Genomic DNA, 18383 nt, shown 5'->3' with positions numbered 1-18383 from the left:
ACAAACCACGCGGCCAGCCATCGAGGGCTTTTCACTCGTTACAGCAACAGTTCTAGAGGCGAAAATGAAGTTTACTGTAATTGTAATGGGGCTCATGCTCATCCCATTTGGAAATTCCCTGGTGCACTATATGAAGCTGGAACCAGGCGCAGGTAGCCCACTCCCCTTCTTTCATATTCTCTATATTCGAGAGGTCATCTTTGTGATTATTCCAGACGGTGGCTGCAAGGGCACAAGCGGGGACTTGAAAGTGGGCGATTCGGAGAAGGACCCCCTTGTGTGCGGCTCCATCCACTGTACGAACGATGCTGGCGACGCCTTCGTCCACTAGCAAGTATCAGCCAAATCATCTGCCTATCTCAACTCTGTTGTGAATAACTCAATAATTTTATAGTTGTCAAATACCAGTTCCATTCGCACTGTGCCCTGGAAGAGGCGTGACCACAGAAATCGAGTTTCCCGACTGTTGTTGGATCTGCACCACCTACAAGAACTGCTGATTAACGGACCACATGAGCAGCGGGTGCTTTGCCAATCATTTTATTCAGCTATCTTTCCAAAAGGGTTCCCACTCTCTAGCCGAAAAATGTGCCCATCGGGAACGAAAAATACAAATGGAAAAGGTGATGCACGCAATAAAAGAACAATTATAAACCAGATCTGGGTGTCGGGTAAGGAGGAGGGCCACTTAGGAATATGATGAGCGGTTTGGACTTGGCTTCAGTTCGTGCAAAAGAAATTCGGATGACGTATGCACATTGAACGGGAAAGACAAGTATAACAACAAAGAGCAACCAAAACGAAATCCAGAAAGCTGTTTGGGCACACAATTTGTAAGCTGCGGCTGCTGCTGACAATGATACCCTACCTGAAAAGCGATACACATACATATGCACATATGTTATGCACTCTCGCATGATCCTTCTAATGGGCGAATGATTTCCAGGAGAATCTAGACATTCCAGGCACGCGCAGAGTAAGAAATAAACACGATTGTGTGTCGGGGTTCAAGGGGTTCAGAATCAAGGTGTATCCGACCAAGGTAGAAAAAAGTAGCTATTTTTCTCTTACGCTTTATTTGTTAAGGACCCGTTTTAGAACCCTGAAAAAATACAATTATTTAATTCGGTGAGCATAGCATAAACACTTTCGGTCCTCTTAGAAGTTATCGCATATGTAACTAGAAATGGCAGAGATTCACTACTTTAATTATGACCAATTAAGTTTTTCCAGAAGGGTGCGTAGCGACGGCGAAAACGAGCAACCTTAACGTACCGTGTCGTCTCAACCGCAGAAAACCATGCGGTGCAACATGTTCGCTCCGAGGGAGATGGCTAGCAAACGAAACGCAACAACAGGCGCGAAAGAAAAACAGCGTGCCAAAGCGAGATGGCTAGAATGCGCACACCCAGCAACAGCAACAAAAACACACCAAACGGTAAGCTAATAGAAATGCGACAAAATATATACCCAGAAGCGGCGCCAGAGAGAGAGAGAGCGAGAACGAATAGAACAGCTGTCTGAGAGTCAACATGTTTGAGGTCGTTCGCGCTTTAATTCAGTCATGATTTTTTCCGCCCAGCCGTTTTCCGTTACAGTTTTGATCGCTCAAGTCGGAGTTGGATTCGAGTTGCGTTGGGTATGGTATCACACTCATACTCATACCAAACGCAATCCCAACCGCTGACTACCGTTGAATGACTAGACGCAAAAACGTAAAAGTAAAAATGTTTTGATCGCGCGCTCTGACGGACGTCACCTCCTCGTCCGCCGTCACTCGCCTTAAAAAAAGAAACCACAGCAGGGCGAAACGGACAAGTGCGCGTCCACATTCTCGGTCCGTTGCAAGCTCCCGCGTGCCGCCTCGAAGTGCCCAAATTAATCCCGATGAAGCTCCAGAAACCAAGAAGACTCGGTACGCTCACATCAACACAACACCTAACGAATTCTAATTTGTATGCGTCCGTGTGCGAGTGAAGAAGCTAAAGCTATCGAGGAATTTAACATTTAACACCTCGGCCAGGCCGTGCCCACGCGTGTTTCACACATTTCAGCCGACCTTTTCCCGTGAATTCGCGCGAGTCCGGAATTAGACAGTGGCAACACGTGGACGTAGAAGGCCATGACTCAGAGCATTACCAGCACCAGCTAATTGTCAAATTTTCCAAAATTGATAAAGACAAAAAATACCACAAATCCACAAGCCATTCCCCCCAATGTGTTAATGAAAGCAATAGTCGACGGAAATAAAGCTTCGTGTCACGATTTTATAATCACCGAAACATCTCAACAGGAACAGGCATAGGAAAGCGGGTTTCAAGAACGATTCCAGCTGAAATACCCGCCAAAGAGGAGTGAGCGAGAGGCATAATAACTGAGTATTTCTTTTCTTCATTATTTCCAAGCCCGAACCGAAGAAGCAGAGAGAACCGTTACGATGGCGACAAAAATGTGGTCACAATTGCAATCAAAGACACACGTAAACGTAACGGCGAGCAGCGGGCAGCAGGCAGCGCTGCTTCAAACATGTTGCATGCAACCAATCTGCGCGATCGGCTCGAAGATCGCAGCCATGCCGAACCATGCCGTCGCTGCCAGCTTTCACTTCGTTTTTACAATTTTTCAATTCGTTTTTGGCGCTTTTCACTTCGTTTTTGACGCCCGATCCCAACGGTTCTTGGGGCTTGGGGTTCTTCATAAGTGCTCTTGCACATCGTGGACGGCCTGTACCTACATGTGTAGATATTGTGTGTTTGCCGCGCGGGCGTTATTGTGCATATTTCCGGTGGCCGAAAAATGAGAGGAATAACAGCTATACGATAAAGCTATACATTTCCAACAAATCGCTCACAAGCACTCGCATCTCCCATGTTCTGTGTGTTCGTTGTGTGTGTGTGTGTATAGGTGATCCACTCGTAAAAATAATAATAATTGCATTTATCGGGTGTCCGACCGGCGCCAGCTTCAATTTAATTATAAATAACATCAACTAAACTAAATAGCGCCATCGCTTCCACGCTCTTTCGAGATCAGTTCCAGTCGGCAATACCAGATGTACAACACACTCACATGCACGTGTGAACATGTGTGTGTATACATAGTTCTGTATACTTTCCAACGTTTTTGCTTGAAAGAGTCCAAGTAGGCGTTGAGGCAAACCTCGTCCCTCTTCGCGTTCAGCCTCCTACCGTATCGTCTGGTCTCGTCTCTCAGGGAGAATCACGCGCGCCGGTACAAAGTTAAAGTTTACTTACACACACGCGAGAACAACCTTCGTAGTACTTAACGGATCCCGTTTGTCAACCCACTTTTGAGCCAAGGGAAAAATCAATACATTTCGAGGCCCCTTGCTTTGGCGGAGACCCAGACACCACCGAAGATAATCCCAACCCAGCCAAAAACTTAAACCGATTTAAAAAATAAACGTTCGAAGAGAATGAAATACATTTCTTCTTATCGGGGAGCTGGGGACAATGTTCCAAGGTTTTCGAAAACTGAGAACTTTGAGCCGGCGCACACTCGATAATAATTAACTAGAATTCTCGGCAATAAATATGTACATAAAAGAAGAAAATACTAAAAATAACAAAAGAGGGAAACACAGTGCGGTGACGAAAACACGTTTTGCTATTCGCAAGGACATCTGTTCACATCTTACCGGGCAGCATTAGATCCTTTAGATACCTCTAATACTGTCAGGTAAAGATGTCGTCCGTGTCCTTATCCATCATAAATCCCAAGAAGAGCAAACAAGGCGTAAAAAACTAGTTTTTCAATTGTGCGTGTAGAAGCCCGAAAAAGAGATCACATCACAGCGGAAGGAAGGAAGGAGAACACGACGGACCAGAAAGAGAGAGAGAGAGAGAGAGCTGCTGGATGTCGATGTGGATAAATGAACAGGCAGCAGAGAAATGGTCATAATTTTTTTTTTTGCAGCATCAGCAACGACAAGACGCGACGCGACGCGTTTTGGGATGACATCAGTAAGAGACAGAAAAAAGAGAGGGAGAAATACATATCTGTACTCGGCCCCTCTTCTGTTCGACGGTCGACCGGCGCCGCCCATGGGAGAGTGGTGGGGAGAGGAGAGTGTGTGTGCAGGTAAACCTTATAGAAAGAAGACAACGTGGTCGGAGGAGCGGGCAGAAGAGGGACCAATAAAAAATATATTTTATGGTTCCGCTTCTTTTTTCGTTTTGCGTTTCGTTTCTTAATTTCTTCTTTTCAGCATTTTAGTGACAAAAATTCACTTTTTATGATGCCATTTCCCTCTTTTACCCCTCCCTACCTACTCCGCGATTTACGATTATAGCTAACTATCCGAAGCATCAGGTTGGGTTTCATTTTTTTCCTGTCTATGTTAAATGTTCATAATCCGAAATTATAGAAATGTGAAACCAGAAACTGAACGGACATGCTCGTCCATAATCAAAAAAGAAACAAATTAAATGCTTACAAATTGCAGAAGCGTGATCAAATCGAAAGAGAAAAGCACGGCTTTTAGGGATATTTCATTGGGCTATGGTCGCCCAATATATATGATGTGCCAATCGGTCGTACCTGTTCAGAGCACCGTGCAGATGGCATTATGTGTACCATAAATATAGCAGCTGCAAGTAGCGCAGAGCAATCACTGCAAAGCAGCTGCCTCGTTTAGCAAGTGCTGATCGATTTCCCTTTTGTGCTGGCATTCTTCCGTTCGTTGCAATTCTCTGCATTCGATTCACGCCTTTGCTGATAAGCTACAGCATTGGAGGCTGATCTCGCCCCGAGACCTGCACTATCTCTTCGCTTCTCTTCTAGTCGGCTGCCTATCCTACACATTTCACTGTGTGTGTTTGAGTGTGCGCTGTAAAGGCGAAAACAAATACCGGTGCCGGCAAACACAACCGGGGCTATTGTCAAGAGTGACCAGAGTAATGTGGCTATGGGGTCTCTCAAGGAGGGGGGGCGAAATTTCGTAGGGGAGATATATGACCCACAAACACACTCGTAATGCACACCAAGGAACAGGGCTCGTAAAAGCGTTTAGAGGCTTTTAAATTTTACAGTTTCTTGGCACAGTGGTACTCATGTTTAATGTACTTAGTGTTCCTTGGGTGCTTGGCTGGTTGGCGACGGTGGGGCCGCTGTGGTAAAAGGGGTTAATCTAATCAGGAAAACAAAAAATGCGTTAGCTGCGGTCGTCTGGTGGAAAAGATCCCCAATGGCGGAACCGAACGAGACGAAACGACCAACGTAACCAGAACGAATATAACACCTGTTAATGAACTTAGGAGCGACTCTAATGAAATACACATACACACATGTATACCAAGGTCTGCCCCTCTGTGCTACAAAAAACCCTTTTGGAGTCTTCTAATTAAAGATTCTATAAATCTACCGCCGCAGGTATCCCCCTGATAATGCATTCGATTCATTGCTGATCATCTCCGACTTTGGTTGCTTAGATCCCCTAAGATTTCTAAGATTGAAGCATTTACAAAGAATTTACTTTAACCTTGCGCAAGGTGACCGGCAATGCAGACAACATCTACAAATAATCAATCTACCGTTGTTGTCACCAGACAGAGCCGCTGGCCAAGCCCTAAAAGACTCTTGGTATTTCATAATTCGGTTGAGAATATTCCAAGCGGTCTAACGGTCAAACCAGCGGCAGAAAAAGGTGCCAAGTCAGCGCAATCGTGCGACAATTTCACAAGCAACATTCATCGGCCAATCTAAAAAATTAAATCAGGCAATACTCGATAGGGCCGCACTTCAAGCCCGAGCACTAAGGCCGAGTGCTAATCGAAATTGTGACCAGAACACTTGTGGTATCCACACACATGGCCGCATGATAATGCCACATTCACACACCACATCCCAAACCACTCTCCAGCTGAAAAACCAATAACGATCGATTCAAATGCAAACAAAGCCAAACAATACCAACCGGCAAACCCATTGACAGTCAATTCCATCGATGGCTCGAGGGGAAAACGTTGAAATGAATTTCATATCGCTGCATATCTCAAATCTGACATCTGATTCTGCAGCAGCAGCATGTGGCTCCATAGACACAGGCACTTGAACAGTCTGTATAGAACAGGCTTTTGTAATTTCTTGAGAACGAACCCTATGTCTATGACCAATGGTCAATCTTGGAAATCCATCGATCGGTTCAAGGCAATTCCACTATCTTCGAGCAGGTGAAGCGTCGTCAGAGTTGAGAAGTCTAGTCCGAGTACGAGTACATATTGTACGAATATATGCAGAGGACCAGTATCTAATCGGGGGTTGGGGCTAGAGTATCTAATCATGGACGACGGACCGCAAGTGCGTGTAGAGAGTATCTAATCATGTGTGTGTGTGTGTGTTTTTCTTTCTAAGACCAGGCGAATGCGGAACCTGTACTATATTTCTCGGTGATTAGATCCAGCGATTCCCGAGAAAAAAGATTGTGCGAAATAAGAGCAGATCTAATGGCTGGAATACGGAAATAAAGTAACTAAATTCGATAACTGACACACTTATAACTGTCTTATGGCACAATAACTCTCGTCTGTATCGTATCTGACAGTCACCCAAACGAAAAATCTCCACTACCGTATCTCGCCAGGCAACAGAGAAAGATACTACGAGTACAGGGGCGCTGCCACTGAAATGAGCCCCAATCAAAATATTGAGCATGATTTATAAATGACGGACGGGGTGTAATATAATATGCCCTGACGTGTTAATAGAGCGGACCCAAAAGGAAAACGAAGGAAAAGAAAAGAAAACACGATGAACTGCCGCAGGGGAAAGTGGCAAAGGCGGAAAGGGGCAGTGAATGTGAATGGGCGTAAATCAATTAAAGGCTAACAAAGCAATCAAGCTCCAGATTCATATGGAACGGGTGAGGTGGCGGGAGTGGGTGCGGGAGCGGGAGCTGGAGCGGGGGCTTGTAGCGAGTCATGCTCCGTCACTCCTTGAACGGATTGTGTGTCACAGCAAGAGTTAAATTGCCCCAAAATGCATTCGATAGGCCCAGCCGGACTTCAACACTTCATCACCAGCAGCGCATTGGTTGTGTCCCCCTAATGAACCAAACTTGTAAGACGATTCCGAGAAGACTCCACTCTTGTCTTGGTTTGACTCTTTTTCTCTCGTTGTGCATTAATTAGTTATACACTAATTTCCAATTCCGATTTCAGGCATGCAAATGTTAATTGACCACTTAAGTTAAAACTTCATAATGATCGTTAATAATACCGAGCGATCTCTCTGAAGGTAAAAAAACGATAGGGCAAGCAGGAGCAGAAGGTTGAGCGAACGCCGACAAACTGTAAGCAAAATAACAGGTTCACAAACCTTAACTAGCCAAGTCGGAGACTCTTAAAAGATATGCACACGCACACACCTACCAATACACATACAGAGGCATTCATACGACTATAAGTAGTCACCTTTCAGAACAGAGCTGTGCGCTGACGATGCGAGCATGTGGGAAATCTGAGAGCATAGTGGCAGCCCGGTCCGGTCCGGTCCCTCTGAGCTTCAGGCTCTAACTGTCCGTTAATGATCTTTTCTGCTAGCTCATTTATCCAGCATCTACTTCCATGCAGTATATACATATGTAAATATGTATGTGTACACCCAGCAGACTCAAGATGAGAATATTGTACGGTTCTAGCTGAGACAGTATTCCAAAATGTTCTTTTGGGCCAACCAACAAAAGTTCACAGCGGTTAAAGGAGCAAATGGAACAATTCAATTTTAAAATTTCCAAGAAATGGGGGCTCAAAGATATATTAGCTTCCCCTCTAATGATATTCTATGAACCTAAGTACTTCTTTGAACGCTGTCAGAGGATTTTAAACCGCTTTTATAGAAAATTCAATTAACTGTATTTCGGTTCAATTTAGAGCAGTAACTATAAAATAACTATTATCTTAAATTGATCAAACACTTGTAGAGGTACAGGAATAGCTAAGTGGTGCAGAGAGTGAAGGGGAGACTAGACTGATACAAAAACTGGATGGGAAAGAAATGCAAGCTCATGGCTCATAATCAAGGGCCATGAAAGCTGTTTCCTGCCCAAGCTGATTGCATTGATTGCCCCCCAAACTGGAATGGAAATTGGACCAAACGGGGAAGGAGTCCGTCCGCCCGACCGCCTGTCCGATTCTGACTCGTGCCGGAGCCACTACCCCAAAAGAATGCACATGGAGTTACCGGCCTAGCGAAACTAACACTGCTCTCACTCACTCTCTTGGCCACAGGTAATTGAACGTTCTCCCCATTCTCCCATTCAGCGCAGCTACTGTGTGCAACCGTGGCTCCATGACACGCCTGCTCTTTAGCGATGGCCATGGGAGGGGCCTAGGACTGGGCAATGTGCATCGCGTCGCATCGCATCGCATCGTATCGCATCGTATCGCATGGCATCGCTCCGCTGATTCAGCATCGTCGCTGGGGTGCATCAAATTAGCATTGTTCCCAGAGTCAGTGAGCTTTTTGCCTGGGCACTCCGAGACTGTACTTCGAGGCAAGAATAACCTTTAATTGGATTGAAGAATTTGAAATAAATATAAAATGTTTGTCATTCATGAAACACTCGTCGCATTCTGTTTATCTTGTATTCTCGCTACGCGCCAGCATAGATAATCCCATGTGGGGGAAAAAAGACCAACATTCAATTAAATAAATTACCCAATTACATATTGACATAACATACTCGCACTCGTATTGTGTGGACTATAGACTATAGACTTTTGAAATTTCATTATCATAAAAGCATATTTCGTGGAGCTACGAGTACGAGCAGGCAAGCATTAATAACTTGGCCTGCAATTTGCATTCGTTATCCGAAACACATGGCGCCCGTACCTACAAACATACATACATACATATGTACATATTTATGAATTGGGGCCACAAAAGCGCCACCTGGCGGGGCCACGCGTGTGTGGCTAATCGGCCCCGTCCGTTCGGGCTTGGTAATTAAAAAACGTTAACGTTTTCAGCCTGGTTATTCTATTTTAGCTCTCTTTTTTTCGTTATTTCGTTAAGTTGAACTAATGGAATAATTAGCGTAAATGTTGCTGAACAAATTTCAGCTGTGGCACGACTATTGGTCGCCGCCACATGGACGCCGAGTCCAAGGAAATTTGGATATATACTGTATTAGCTGGATGCTCCTGTCCATGCCTCCCTCGGCACACTGTTGGAGGAGTGGTTACTCAGTGAACAATTAGCCAAGACAAGAATCAACATATGGAGGCTGTTCAAGCCGTCATGAATATGCATGAACAGCTGATTTATAAGTGAACTCTACGCCCCGTCATAGCTGGGACTACAGACGCCTAACAGCCATCAACTATAACTATATGTACATATAAACTTAACACGTAAAAAATAATATAAATTTGCATAGAAATTGCAATGAACCTTAGCTCGCAAGTGGAAGAACAGCAAAGCAACAGGTTAATGGCAGCACTGGCCAACAAGCGAGCTGGTAGAAGGCAGAAGGGGAAAACCAGATAGGAAGGCCTTCTACACACACACACATTACGATTTACTATTCATAATACAGCGATGGGATTATATTTTGGCTTGGAATAACCACCATATGACATGGATAATATCCAAATGTATCTGAAATATTCTCGTCCTCATACACAGAGCAAAAAGGATCGATTGTAACGAACATTGAAGTATTCTGAATCCAAGGATTATTTCTAATAATATTTACAATATTTTGATAGCTGTTTCAATAGTTTAGCTTTAAACTCACCGTTTCATTGCTGCTCCATTTTGCTGTTGCACAGTGTAATGGCCACACTTAGCGTTGCTGTTGCTGTTGCTGTACTCGTACTTGTACACATATTATTAGCATGACTGTTGTTGCCTTAGCAAGTGGTGGCAGACTTTTGAACCCGCGCAGCTGACTGTTGCCGGCCCACAAGTGCAAATTAAATGGTTAGTGGAGTGGGAGGGGGCGAAAGCAAAAATTTGTTCATTTACTTGGCCAGCAGCTACTGTTGGCCAGCCAGTGTACTCGCTTGCATTTGGCCATCAGATGCGAACTGTTTTTATTTTATTTTATTTTCCGCTTGTTATTTATAGCGCACCATTCTGGGGCAAGGGGGAAGAGTGCCAGGCAGTTTGCAGAGAGCAACAGAGTTATTAATGCTTGGAATTTTCATAATCGAAACGGGTTTCCGTTTCCAACCGGCAGAGGCAGAGGCAGAGGCAGTCAGGCAAGGAAGCACGCGCGTCTTGTCCATGCAGAGACGGAGACGGAGACCAGACCAGACCCTGACTCTCTCTCTATCGCTCTCTGGGCAAAAGCCAAGCATGGGTTAAGCTGAATAAAGAGGAAGAGCGAGAGAGAGAGAGTGAGCAGAGTTATGGCAATGGCAAGACAAGCACACGCCTTGCGCGAACAGGTGAAGCGTTTAACTGTACGTGGCTGGTGCAGAGGTTGCTGGCGGGGAGTGGAGAGTGTCCAACCAATTGGCCCGAGTGCTCCATGGCTGGACTTTGTATACTGTCAGACCTGCACCTGGGTACGAGTATACTCGTATACAGAGGACGAAAGAAAAACACTTATGATCCGATCGCTAATTTGGTTGAACTTGCAATGCTGCGATTGCTTTTCAGGATATTTCGCCTGATGCCAAGTTTAATCGCGGGGCTGCATTCCGATATGGCAGGCTGGCAGAATGCGATACCAATTGGGAGGAGGGAACAGGAAAGCCGATAGGCAAATCGATTATTATCGTTACATATCGTCAAAAACGAGATCGTCGCTCTCTGCTTATGCAAATTCTTAATAATCGCGTTCCTTCCATGGCGTCGCTTCGCGTCGGCTTTCACTCACGCAACATGCATGCTGCAACAGGTCGGTGCCGGTCCGAAAAAGCTCATTGCCCATGGCAATGGGATTGCCTTGCCGGGCAGCAGGTAGGTAGCCCCATCCCCATTGCCATTGCCATTGCCATTGCCAATGCCAACCTGCTCGACGCTGCAGAACGATGGCAAAAGGTGTAATTTGCTTAAAAGCAGCGAACAAATAAAGGGTTTCAATGGCTCGACTCCACCGGCGGACAGACAGCCAGAGATAATGAATTGAAGAGCTGCAGCAGCAGGGGATAGAGTGCAGTGGAGCAGGAGGATGAGGATCAGTGACAAGTGCACGTTGTCCGCTTATGACGTCGGACGACAGCTGCCGTATTTTTTGACTGGCCCACGGACAGTCCATGTCATCCTCTGTCCAACCGCAACATCATCTAGGCCTCCGCATCCTGGTCATAGTTTTTAATTAAGTGCGTGTAGGTTTCAGCTTTGGCTTTTCCTCCCATCATTATTCTGACTGCCTGCCTGCCTGCCTGCCTGCCTCCCTGCCTGCACTTGACTCTTGATGTGCGGCGACGCTTGGGCTCAGCAGCCAGGCTGCGTTCCCAGGAATGCTGAAAACTGATTAGGAGTTGCCTCAGAAATCGAAAATCAATTGGCGGAAGAGGAGGAGCAGTAGGAGGAGGAAGGCCTTCTGGGACACCGAGGACCCACAGCGGTGGCCCCAAAACTTTGGTCGGAAATCCATTTAAAATGCATGGATAGCAGAGAGCAGTATGGAAGGAGCTGGAGAGGCAATCAATTGCAGTGCGTGGAGGGAGGGGGGGAGAGGGGCTTCTGATAAATGCCCAAAGGCTGCCAAGCGCAACGTCGATAAAATAAATGAAGAAACCAAACGGCGCTAGCTGTGGGAGAGGGAGAGAGAGGGCGCGAAAGAGAGTAAGCAGAAGCTTATCGAAAGAACGCAGGCAATGAGAAAAGAAGCGAAAAAACCGAGCGGCGCTACCAGAGAAAGAGAGAGAGAGAGAGAGAGAGAGAGAGAGAGCGCATGAGAAGCTTATCGGAGGAACGCGGTGTGGAATGGCCAAGGAATTTATTCATAAGCATAAAAAAAAGCCCAAGCCGCAGCTCTTGGAACAGGTTCAACTTTGGATTCGGGTTCGGGTTCGGGACGACTCTGGCAGGGCAGAGGCTTAAGTATTTATTATTAAAAGAGTCCGAGTGCAATTGCGGCGGCTCGCCCAAGTGGTTTACGCCGCCACCGACGCCACAGCCACAACCACTGCCAGACGATGGCCACTCTGCACGATAATCATGGGGTGTGAAAAATTTATGAACGCCGTCTTCTCGGTGCGCACGCGCACAACAGAGCGCAGGAACCGCACTGCCGCACCGACCCTGACAGCATAATGAATATACAAATAAATGTTTATAAGTATGCTTAATCCCCAAGCGGCAGGCCGGCCGGAAGGGAACTCCGCCACGCAGCAACAAGTGGATCGGATCTTTGTGAACTTTCGATTTGTGGCTCCAACCGCGTGGATCGATGGATGGATGGTTGGATCGGCTTGAGTCATCAAACTGCTTAAGTGCTGTCAGACGTCTGGTGGCTAGCCGCATGCTCAGAGCATCTCAGATTTATGGCCTGTTAAAACGTCTGCCGCAAAGTGCCAGGCAATTGGTTAAGAGCTACAAGCCCAAGATACAACACGTCCGATAACAAAAGGGATCACACACACACATGGACACAAAGGGGGAGCGCGCAACATGGACCCAAAAGGGGAGCGGGACACATGTCCAAAAAAGGATCCACAAGGAGCAGTCGGAATCGCAGTCGCAGTCGCAGTCCCCGGCCCAAGTCCAAGTTCATAAATAAAAGATGGCAAAAACCAGACTCGAGAAAGGGCAAAACAATGGTACGCGTCCCCGGCCTTTGAATTGAAAACAAAACCCTTTAAACCCGGGAACTGCACTCCATCCGAGGCAGAGCTCAAATATGCAGACGTGACTTATTTAGGACAAATTGTGAGATTTACGTTTCGCAATAAAAACAATAATGGGAGCAGAATAAGTGGGAAAGAGAACGGATGGAGTGGGATAGGAGTCTGAAGAGGAAGTGGAAGGAATTCCTTGCATTGTGAGCACTCAATGAACTATTCGAGAAAGGACAGAGCAGAGGAATAATAGATGGATTAATATAATAAAGAAGGAATTTGTCATTGGATTCTGCATACTTCTACGGCAGTGTTGTCGTTTAATTCTAGCTAAAACTTAAAATTTAGCCATCTCAAATTAGCAGAAAGATCATATCTAAATCACCATAGCTTAGAAACATTGAGTTTTTGGCATATTCCCAGTTATCTTCCTTCAGGCCCTCAACAACGTCAAGTGCTTCTCACGCTGTATCCCCAGTGAAGTCCTCATATGGCGATTGTCGATAAGAAAGGAAGGAATATGCTATAGGCTAAGAAATTGGACACCGTCGATACATGGACTAGGACAAGTGTCTACCCAGAAGATTATGCTTGAGAGGGAGAGGACACGCTTGTCTTGCAAGAATCTGGGAGTGGAATGGGACCGGGATCCCGAAGAAGGTCAATGGTCCGCGTCGGGGTCGGACCGAACCGCTTGGGGTCTATGGTTTCTTATTTACGAGTTAGTCCCATGGCTATTTTGAATATTTAATTTTGTGACACTGACTCGACTCGGTACATCGGTCCCGAAAACTCTGAACCATAAGATACAATACTCCCCGACTCCACGCTATTTTGTTGCTAGAGGCATAATTAAAATTTATGGCCAATGCGCTTCGAGCCAATTCATTAGTCGCCTTCTAGACGCGGCCTAATTAAAAAGTTTCATAAATTTTCAGCCCCAGCCACCTGTTGATCATGGTCTATGAGGCCATGAGAGGTTGAGCGTGTGAGTGTGTGTTTGTGTGTATCTGTGACTAATTCCCCAAACTATAAAGTATGTTGAGAAGGGTCAAAGTTGACTAAAGTAAAGAAAACCATTGGGAATTTAGGTTTAAGTAAACGATGCTCTCTCTCTTCAGAAGGACTCTTTTGAGCGTTATTATAAATCCTGTCTATTCTCTTTTACAGCTCTTTTCAACTATTTGCTATTGGATTTTAATGAGGAATATATAAGTTCGTATGTACAAATTATGATGGAATTGCCAAGCGGACACAGACAAGCCTGTGCAACTGCAACAGAACCTGCCTGCCCCTGCCCCTGCCCCTGCACCTGCCAGAGACGTCATTAGCATGCAGGCAGCAATCCACAAAGCCAGCCAGAGGGAAGCGACCACTGCGATCGGTTGACAGTTGTCAAATCCACTTACGCTCTTCATGGTAAACACATTTTGACGAGCCTGCTGAAGGATTTATTCAAGTGCAGACAGACTAACAGACTAATAAGTGCGGTCCCCTCTCCACAGATATATGTACATACACCAAGAGTGTATACAAATGGAGCTGCAGCTACCTGTCTCTACCTGGAATACCCATTCAAATTTGTATTTGAATTCTTAACGGACAAAGCGGAGAGTCAAGTGGCTATAGTTCTATATATATATATAGCTTCTAGAGGGATTGATATAGGTAAGGGATCCGAACGAGTTCCGTCTGGCAGGGCTAAGGTAAAAGATGAAAGAGTAACCAGGCATTGCCAGGCCAGAGAGCAGACTGTATTGAAGTTCACAGGCATTGCCAGAAGAAAAACGCTCAAGTCTCTTCAGACGATCTCTCTCAATCAAACAGTTCTTCTTCGAGGGTCCAAGGTGTTTGGCACATACTCGCACTCCACAAGTAAAGAAATACACCTGAGTGTAGTCCGTGAACGAACGGGTTTAGTCGAAACGGAACAGAATCGAGTCAAGTCGAGTCAAGTCGAGTCGAGTGCCAACTGTTTCAATAACGAGATGAACAAATGTGTTGGCTCCTTCGTTTGTTCTTTTCCAGCTGTTTTCTGGCGGAACTGTGGAGGAGTGGGGGCTTTGGGGATAATAGAAGGTAGCTCCACTCAGGGTCTAGCGTAATATTTGCTCAGCATACACGTGTATTGACAGAACCGAACCGAACAGAACAGTCAAAATTGAATGCTTGAAGGTATACGTACCATACCATACCCCGAAAAAGAACTCGTGACTTAACAAGGCCAAAAGTAGTGCGAGTAGACGGTGGATGCTGGCATCGAGGGGAGGCGCTGGCATGATGCTGATCGTGATCAAGATGGATGGAAACGGCAGGCCATTGTGCAACCATTTCCACACCACAAGTGGAAATCCATCAGCCCTGATGATCCTCCATCCTCTTTGAGTCGATCTCCTCCTGTTTGTCAGTTGACAATTGATGGCCCGCACATTTATCTTTCACTTGTTGCCGTTTTTCCGTTGTTGTCTTGCACCTTATTCAACCATCTCTCGCTCTTTCTCTCTCTCTCTTTATTGTTTGACTCTCTCTTTTACGTCTCTCTGACTCCGCCGGGCCTTTTGAAGTGAGCCCGTTTTGACAAATGTGTGTCATTGCTGGGCCATCAAAAGACACGATCGATTCAGTTGTTCAGTTTTTCGATTTTTGAATTTGATTTTGTATGGCAAGGTGTATTTTTTCGGCTATTAATGCTGCTTGATGGCTACAGAGAGACGCAAAAACAGTAAGACCAAATCAAGTGACTGGAAATCTGAAGATGATCATCATTATGATCATCCTCATCGTCAGCTATTGGCTGCTGAAACAACTTTCAATGAATGGGAATTCACTGGCAGTTCATTCAATCGCTTATTGACGGTCACTCTTTGTGCGGGATCTTTGGAACTGATTGAATATCGACGTGATATCATTTTAGACGATCATCCGGGACTACTCTGGCTGATCCAATTGATCTTCCGTTTTCTCATTCCATAGATCTTTTTGGGCCTAGTTTCTGAAGAGATCTCCAAAATAGAACACTCTCAATTAAAGGTATTACACTGAAAATGATACCACTGAGACAGTTTAGGACCTGGGATGACATTTGTGGAACAACTCTTGTCTCCGGGGTCTGAAAATGAGAACAGAATGCGACAGCCAACAAGCACTAAATGTATGTATGTATACTCGTATGTGTGGATGTTTAACAACTTTCATTGTGGCGACAGCGAGGAATATCTAAAAAAAAATGCCATCACGATTTTGAAATAGTTTTCCAAAAAAGACCCCGACACACACACAAACACGCACGCACTGAACTCTGGACGGCGACAAAGATATTTTCATTATACACTGCCATATAAAAGAGTCTTATGGAGGAACGGAACGGTAGCATAAATGGTAGAATTTCTCTGGTTTCAGAGATCTTAATATTCCAAGAAAACCCAACGAAAGCATACTAGAACAGAGAATCCAATCAGCGATCGCAAGGAAGGATATACAAAGTGAAAGTTCTGAGGTTAAGATCAGTTGGAGAAGTGTCTTCGAGAGCATTCCGTCTTCGGCGTTCCCCTGTCTGACTGGGAAAGTGAGAAGAGAATTTCTCAACATTTCTCAACATTTTGCATCATTTCAGAAGCCATCAACGGCGACACGGCGGCAGAAAAGCTCGCCACAAAATTTTCTTTTTAGCTGAAGAGATGTTGCCCCCTTACCATCCCCCTGCGGAGTAGCTGCGTAGGTGTTCGGGGTTGTCCGTCCCTCTGTCCGTCCAGTCCGTATGTGCGGGCACTGTCAACTGTTGTTGAAAGATTTTCGTGTCGTTGTTTCCATGCCGCCTGCCACCAGACGACAGACATGAATTTTCCCGCAACGAAACAAAAAAAATCCAAAGAAAAACGAATACATTTTGAAAATCTTTCTCATTCCTTTAACATTTCTCAAGATATTTTCCTCGTGGTTTTTTGTCGCTTGCTCGACGCAGCTCATACAAAACGTAAAAAGATTTAGCAATAGCAATGAATTTAGTTAATTTATGGCATTATTAATAACATCAATAGGAGAAAAGCGAAACTGTTCAAAAATGAGTGCCCACTGAACAACACATCCACGTTCTCTCAATAGAAGAAGAAAGAGCCTTCCTATATATATTTATGCAGATAACTTGGGACAAATAATATCCCCTAATTTGAGTTATTTGAGGTTCTTTAAGAAGGGTATCCATTGCATTCCATTTAAGTTGTGAGAAACCCCAAAAGTCATAGCAATGTCAGACTACCTCGTAGAACATCGATAGCCCTTCAAGGGCTGAGTCTTGTAGCTGGTTCGGACAATGGGGAATCTCACTGGGTCAGCTTAGTTATGCAGAGATTATTGAATGATAGCTGGGCCAAAGCCATAAATACTTTCGGATTGAGTTCCGATGCTTGTCTTGTGAATGGCACGAGCTATCAACCTGCATGAAATGCAAATAAGCCCCACAATGGAGATGCCAGCCAGCCGCGGCCCAAAACCAATTTACGACCCAATCAATAGAGCTTCAAAGCTGTTTCTTTGGATTTCATTTTGGCGTTTGTAGTTTGGCTTTTGGCTTTTGTTTTTGGGTTTGTTTGGATTGGTCTCGAGTGGTTTCTGGTTTTCTAGAGTTCCATATTTACATTAATTTGTGAACAAAGTATGGCATATTATGCAAATATTTGACAGATTCAAGTCCGTCGGCTCCCCTAGCAACCAAACGAGATCTATTCAAAGTGCAGCCCCCAGTGCCCGACGGTGGCATACTCAGCAATGGTTATAAAACTGTTCCGTGCTCTCCAGCCAATTGTTCGCCTGGAAACTACCAAAAAATCAATGGCTATCTGCTGGGATTGGTCGTGTATACCCGTCGTACCCAGCGTGGGGCGGAATGGTAAGCTCAGATTGAGACACAACTGACCCGAAACTGTCCGAGTGAAGCGTGAGGCTTTGTGGCGGAGATACCGATAACCTGGATGACTCTCTAGCTAGATCAGGCACTTAATTAATGCTATTTAGCATTGACTTGGAATTTAATAGTCCCCAGTTCTCAGTCCATGTCGCAATCGACATCGTCAAAACAGCTCGCTTTGTGCTGGACGCATTCCTTGGCGGCAACTTTGAACCCCACCGAGATTAAACATTTTGTGCTGATTCCAAACTATTGAAAGTGTAGATGAGAACGTCCCCTTTGTGTACATATGTATGCTTGAAGGTCCCCTCCCAGTGCTCGGGAAACCATGAATGAGATTTCTCATATTCTTCAATTCCAACAATACCGAGAATATGTTTGTTCATATGTATGTATAGAAAATTCCCCGAACTATGTTTGTGAAGCTCTTCAAGGAGAAAGTTAATTTTAGCCAGGGCCAGGCGAAAGGTTTTTCTTTTTCGAGGGCAATTTATTATTCAAATTTATGGCGATATTTAAACACGAAAATTGAAATAACACTTTTACGCATTTGACATTTTTATTGGCCACCCCCATAACCCGGCCCACCGCCACCCCTCCGTCGAAGGAGGGACGGGACTGACACTGACTGCCGCAAGAACAGCGAAACAGATAAAGAAGATTTGTACCAATTCCGATGCGAAGAAGACATTTTAAATTAAGTCTCAAGTCTCCTCGCCGCT

The 18383-nt window shown here is 45.2% G+C and overlaps 1 protein-coding gene across 1 annotated transcript; it reads left to right on the top strand.

The window, feature by feature from the left end:
* Positions 1-50: 50 nt before the first annotated feature.
* On the top strand, positions 51-647 carry LOC6592626. The gene is made up of 3 exons (XM_002018466.2): positions 51-152; positions 216-330; positions 395-647. Exons 1-3 carry the CDS (start codon positions 65-67, stop codon positions 498-500), a joined length of 309 nt encoding a protein of 102 aa, XP_002018502.2. The 5' UTR covers positions 51-64; the 3' UTR covers positions 501-647.
* The last annotated feature ends 17736 nt before the right edge of the window (positions 648-18383 follow it).

Source organism: Drosophila persimilis, unplaced genomic scaffold (assembly GCF_003286085.1).
Source record: "Drosophila persimilis strain 14011-0111.01,24,50 unplaced genomic scaffold, DperRS2 tig00000002-arrow-pilon, whole genome shotgun sequence".
Lineage (NCBI taxonomy): Eukaryota > Metazoa > Arthropoda > Insecta > Diptera > Drosophilidae > Drosophila > Drosophila persimilis.
The sequence above is the reverse complement of the archived record's forward strand: the minus strand, read 5'-3'. Positions and strand labels throughout refer to the sequence as shown.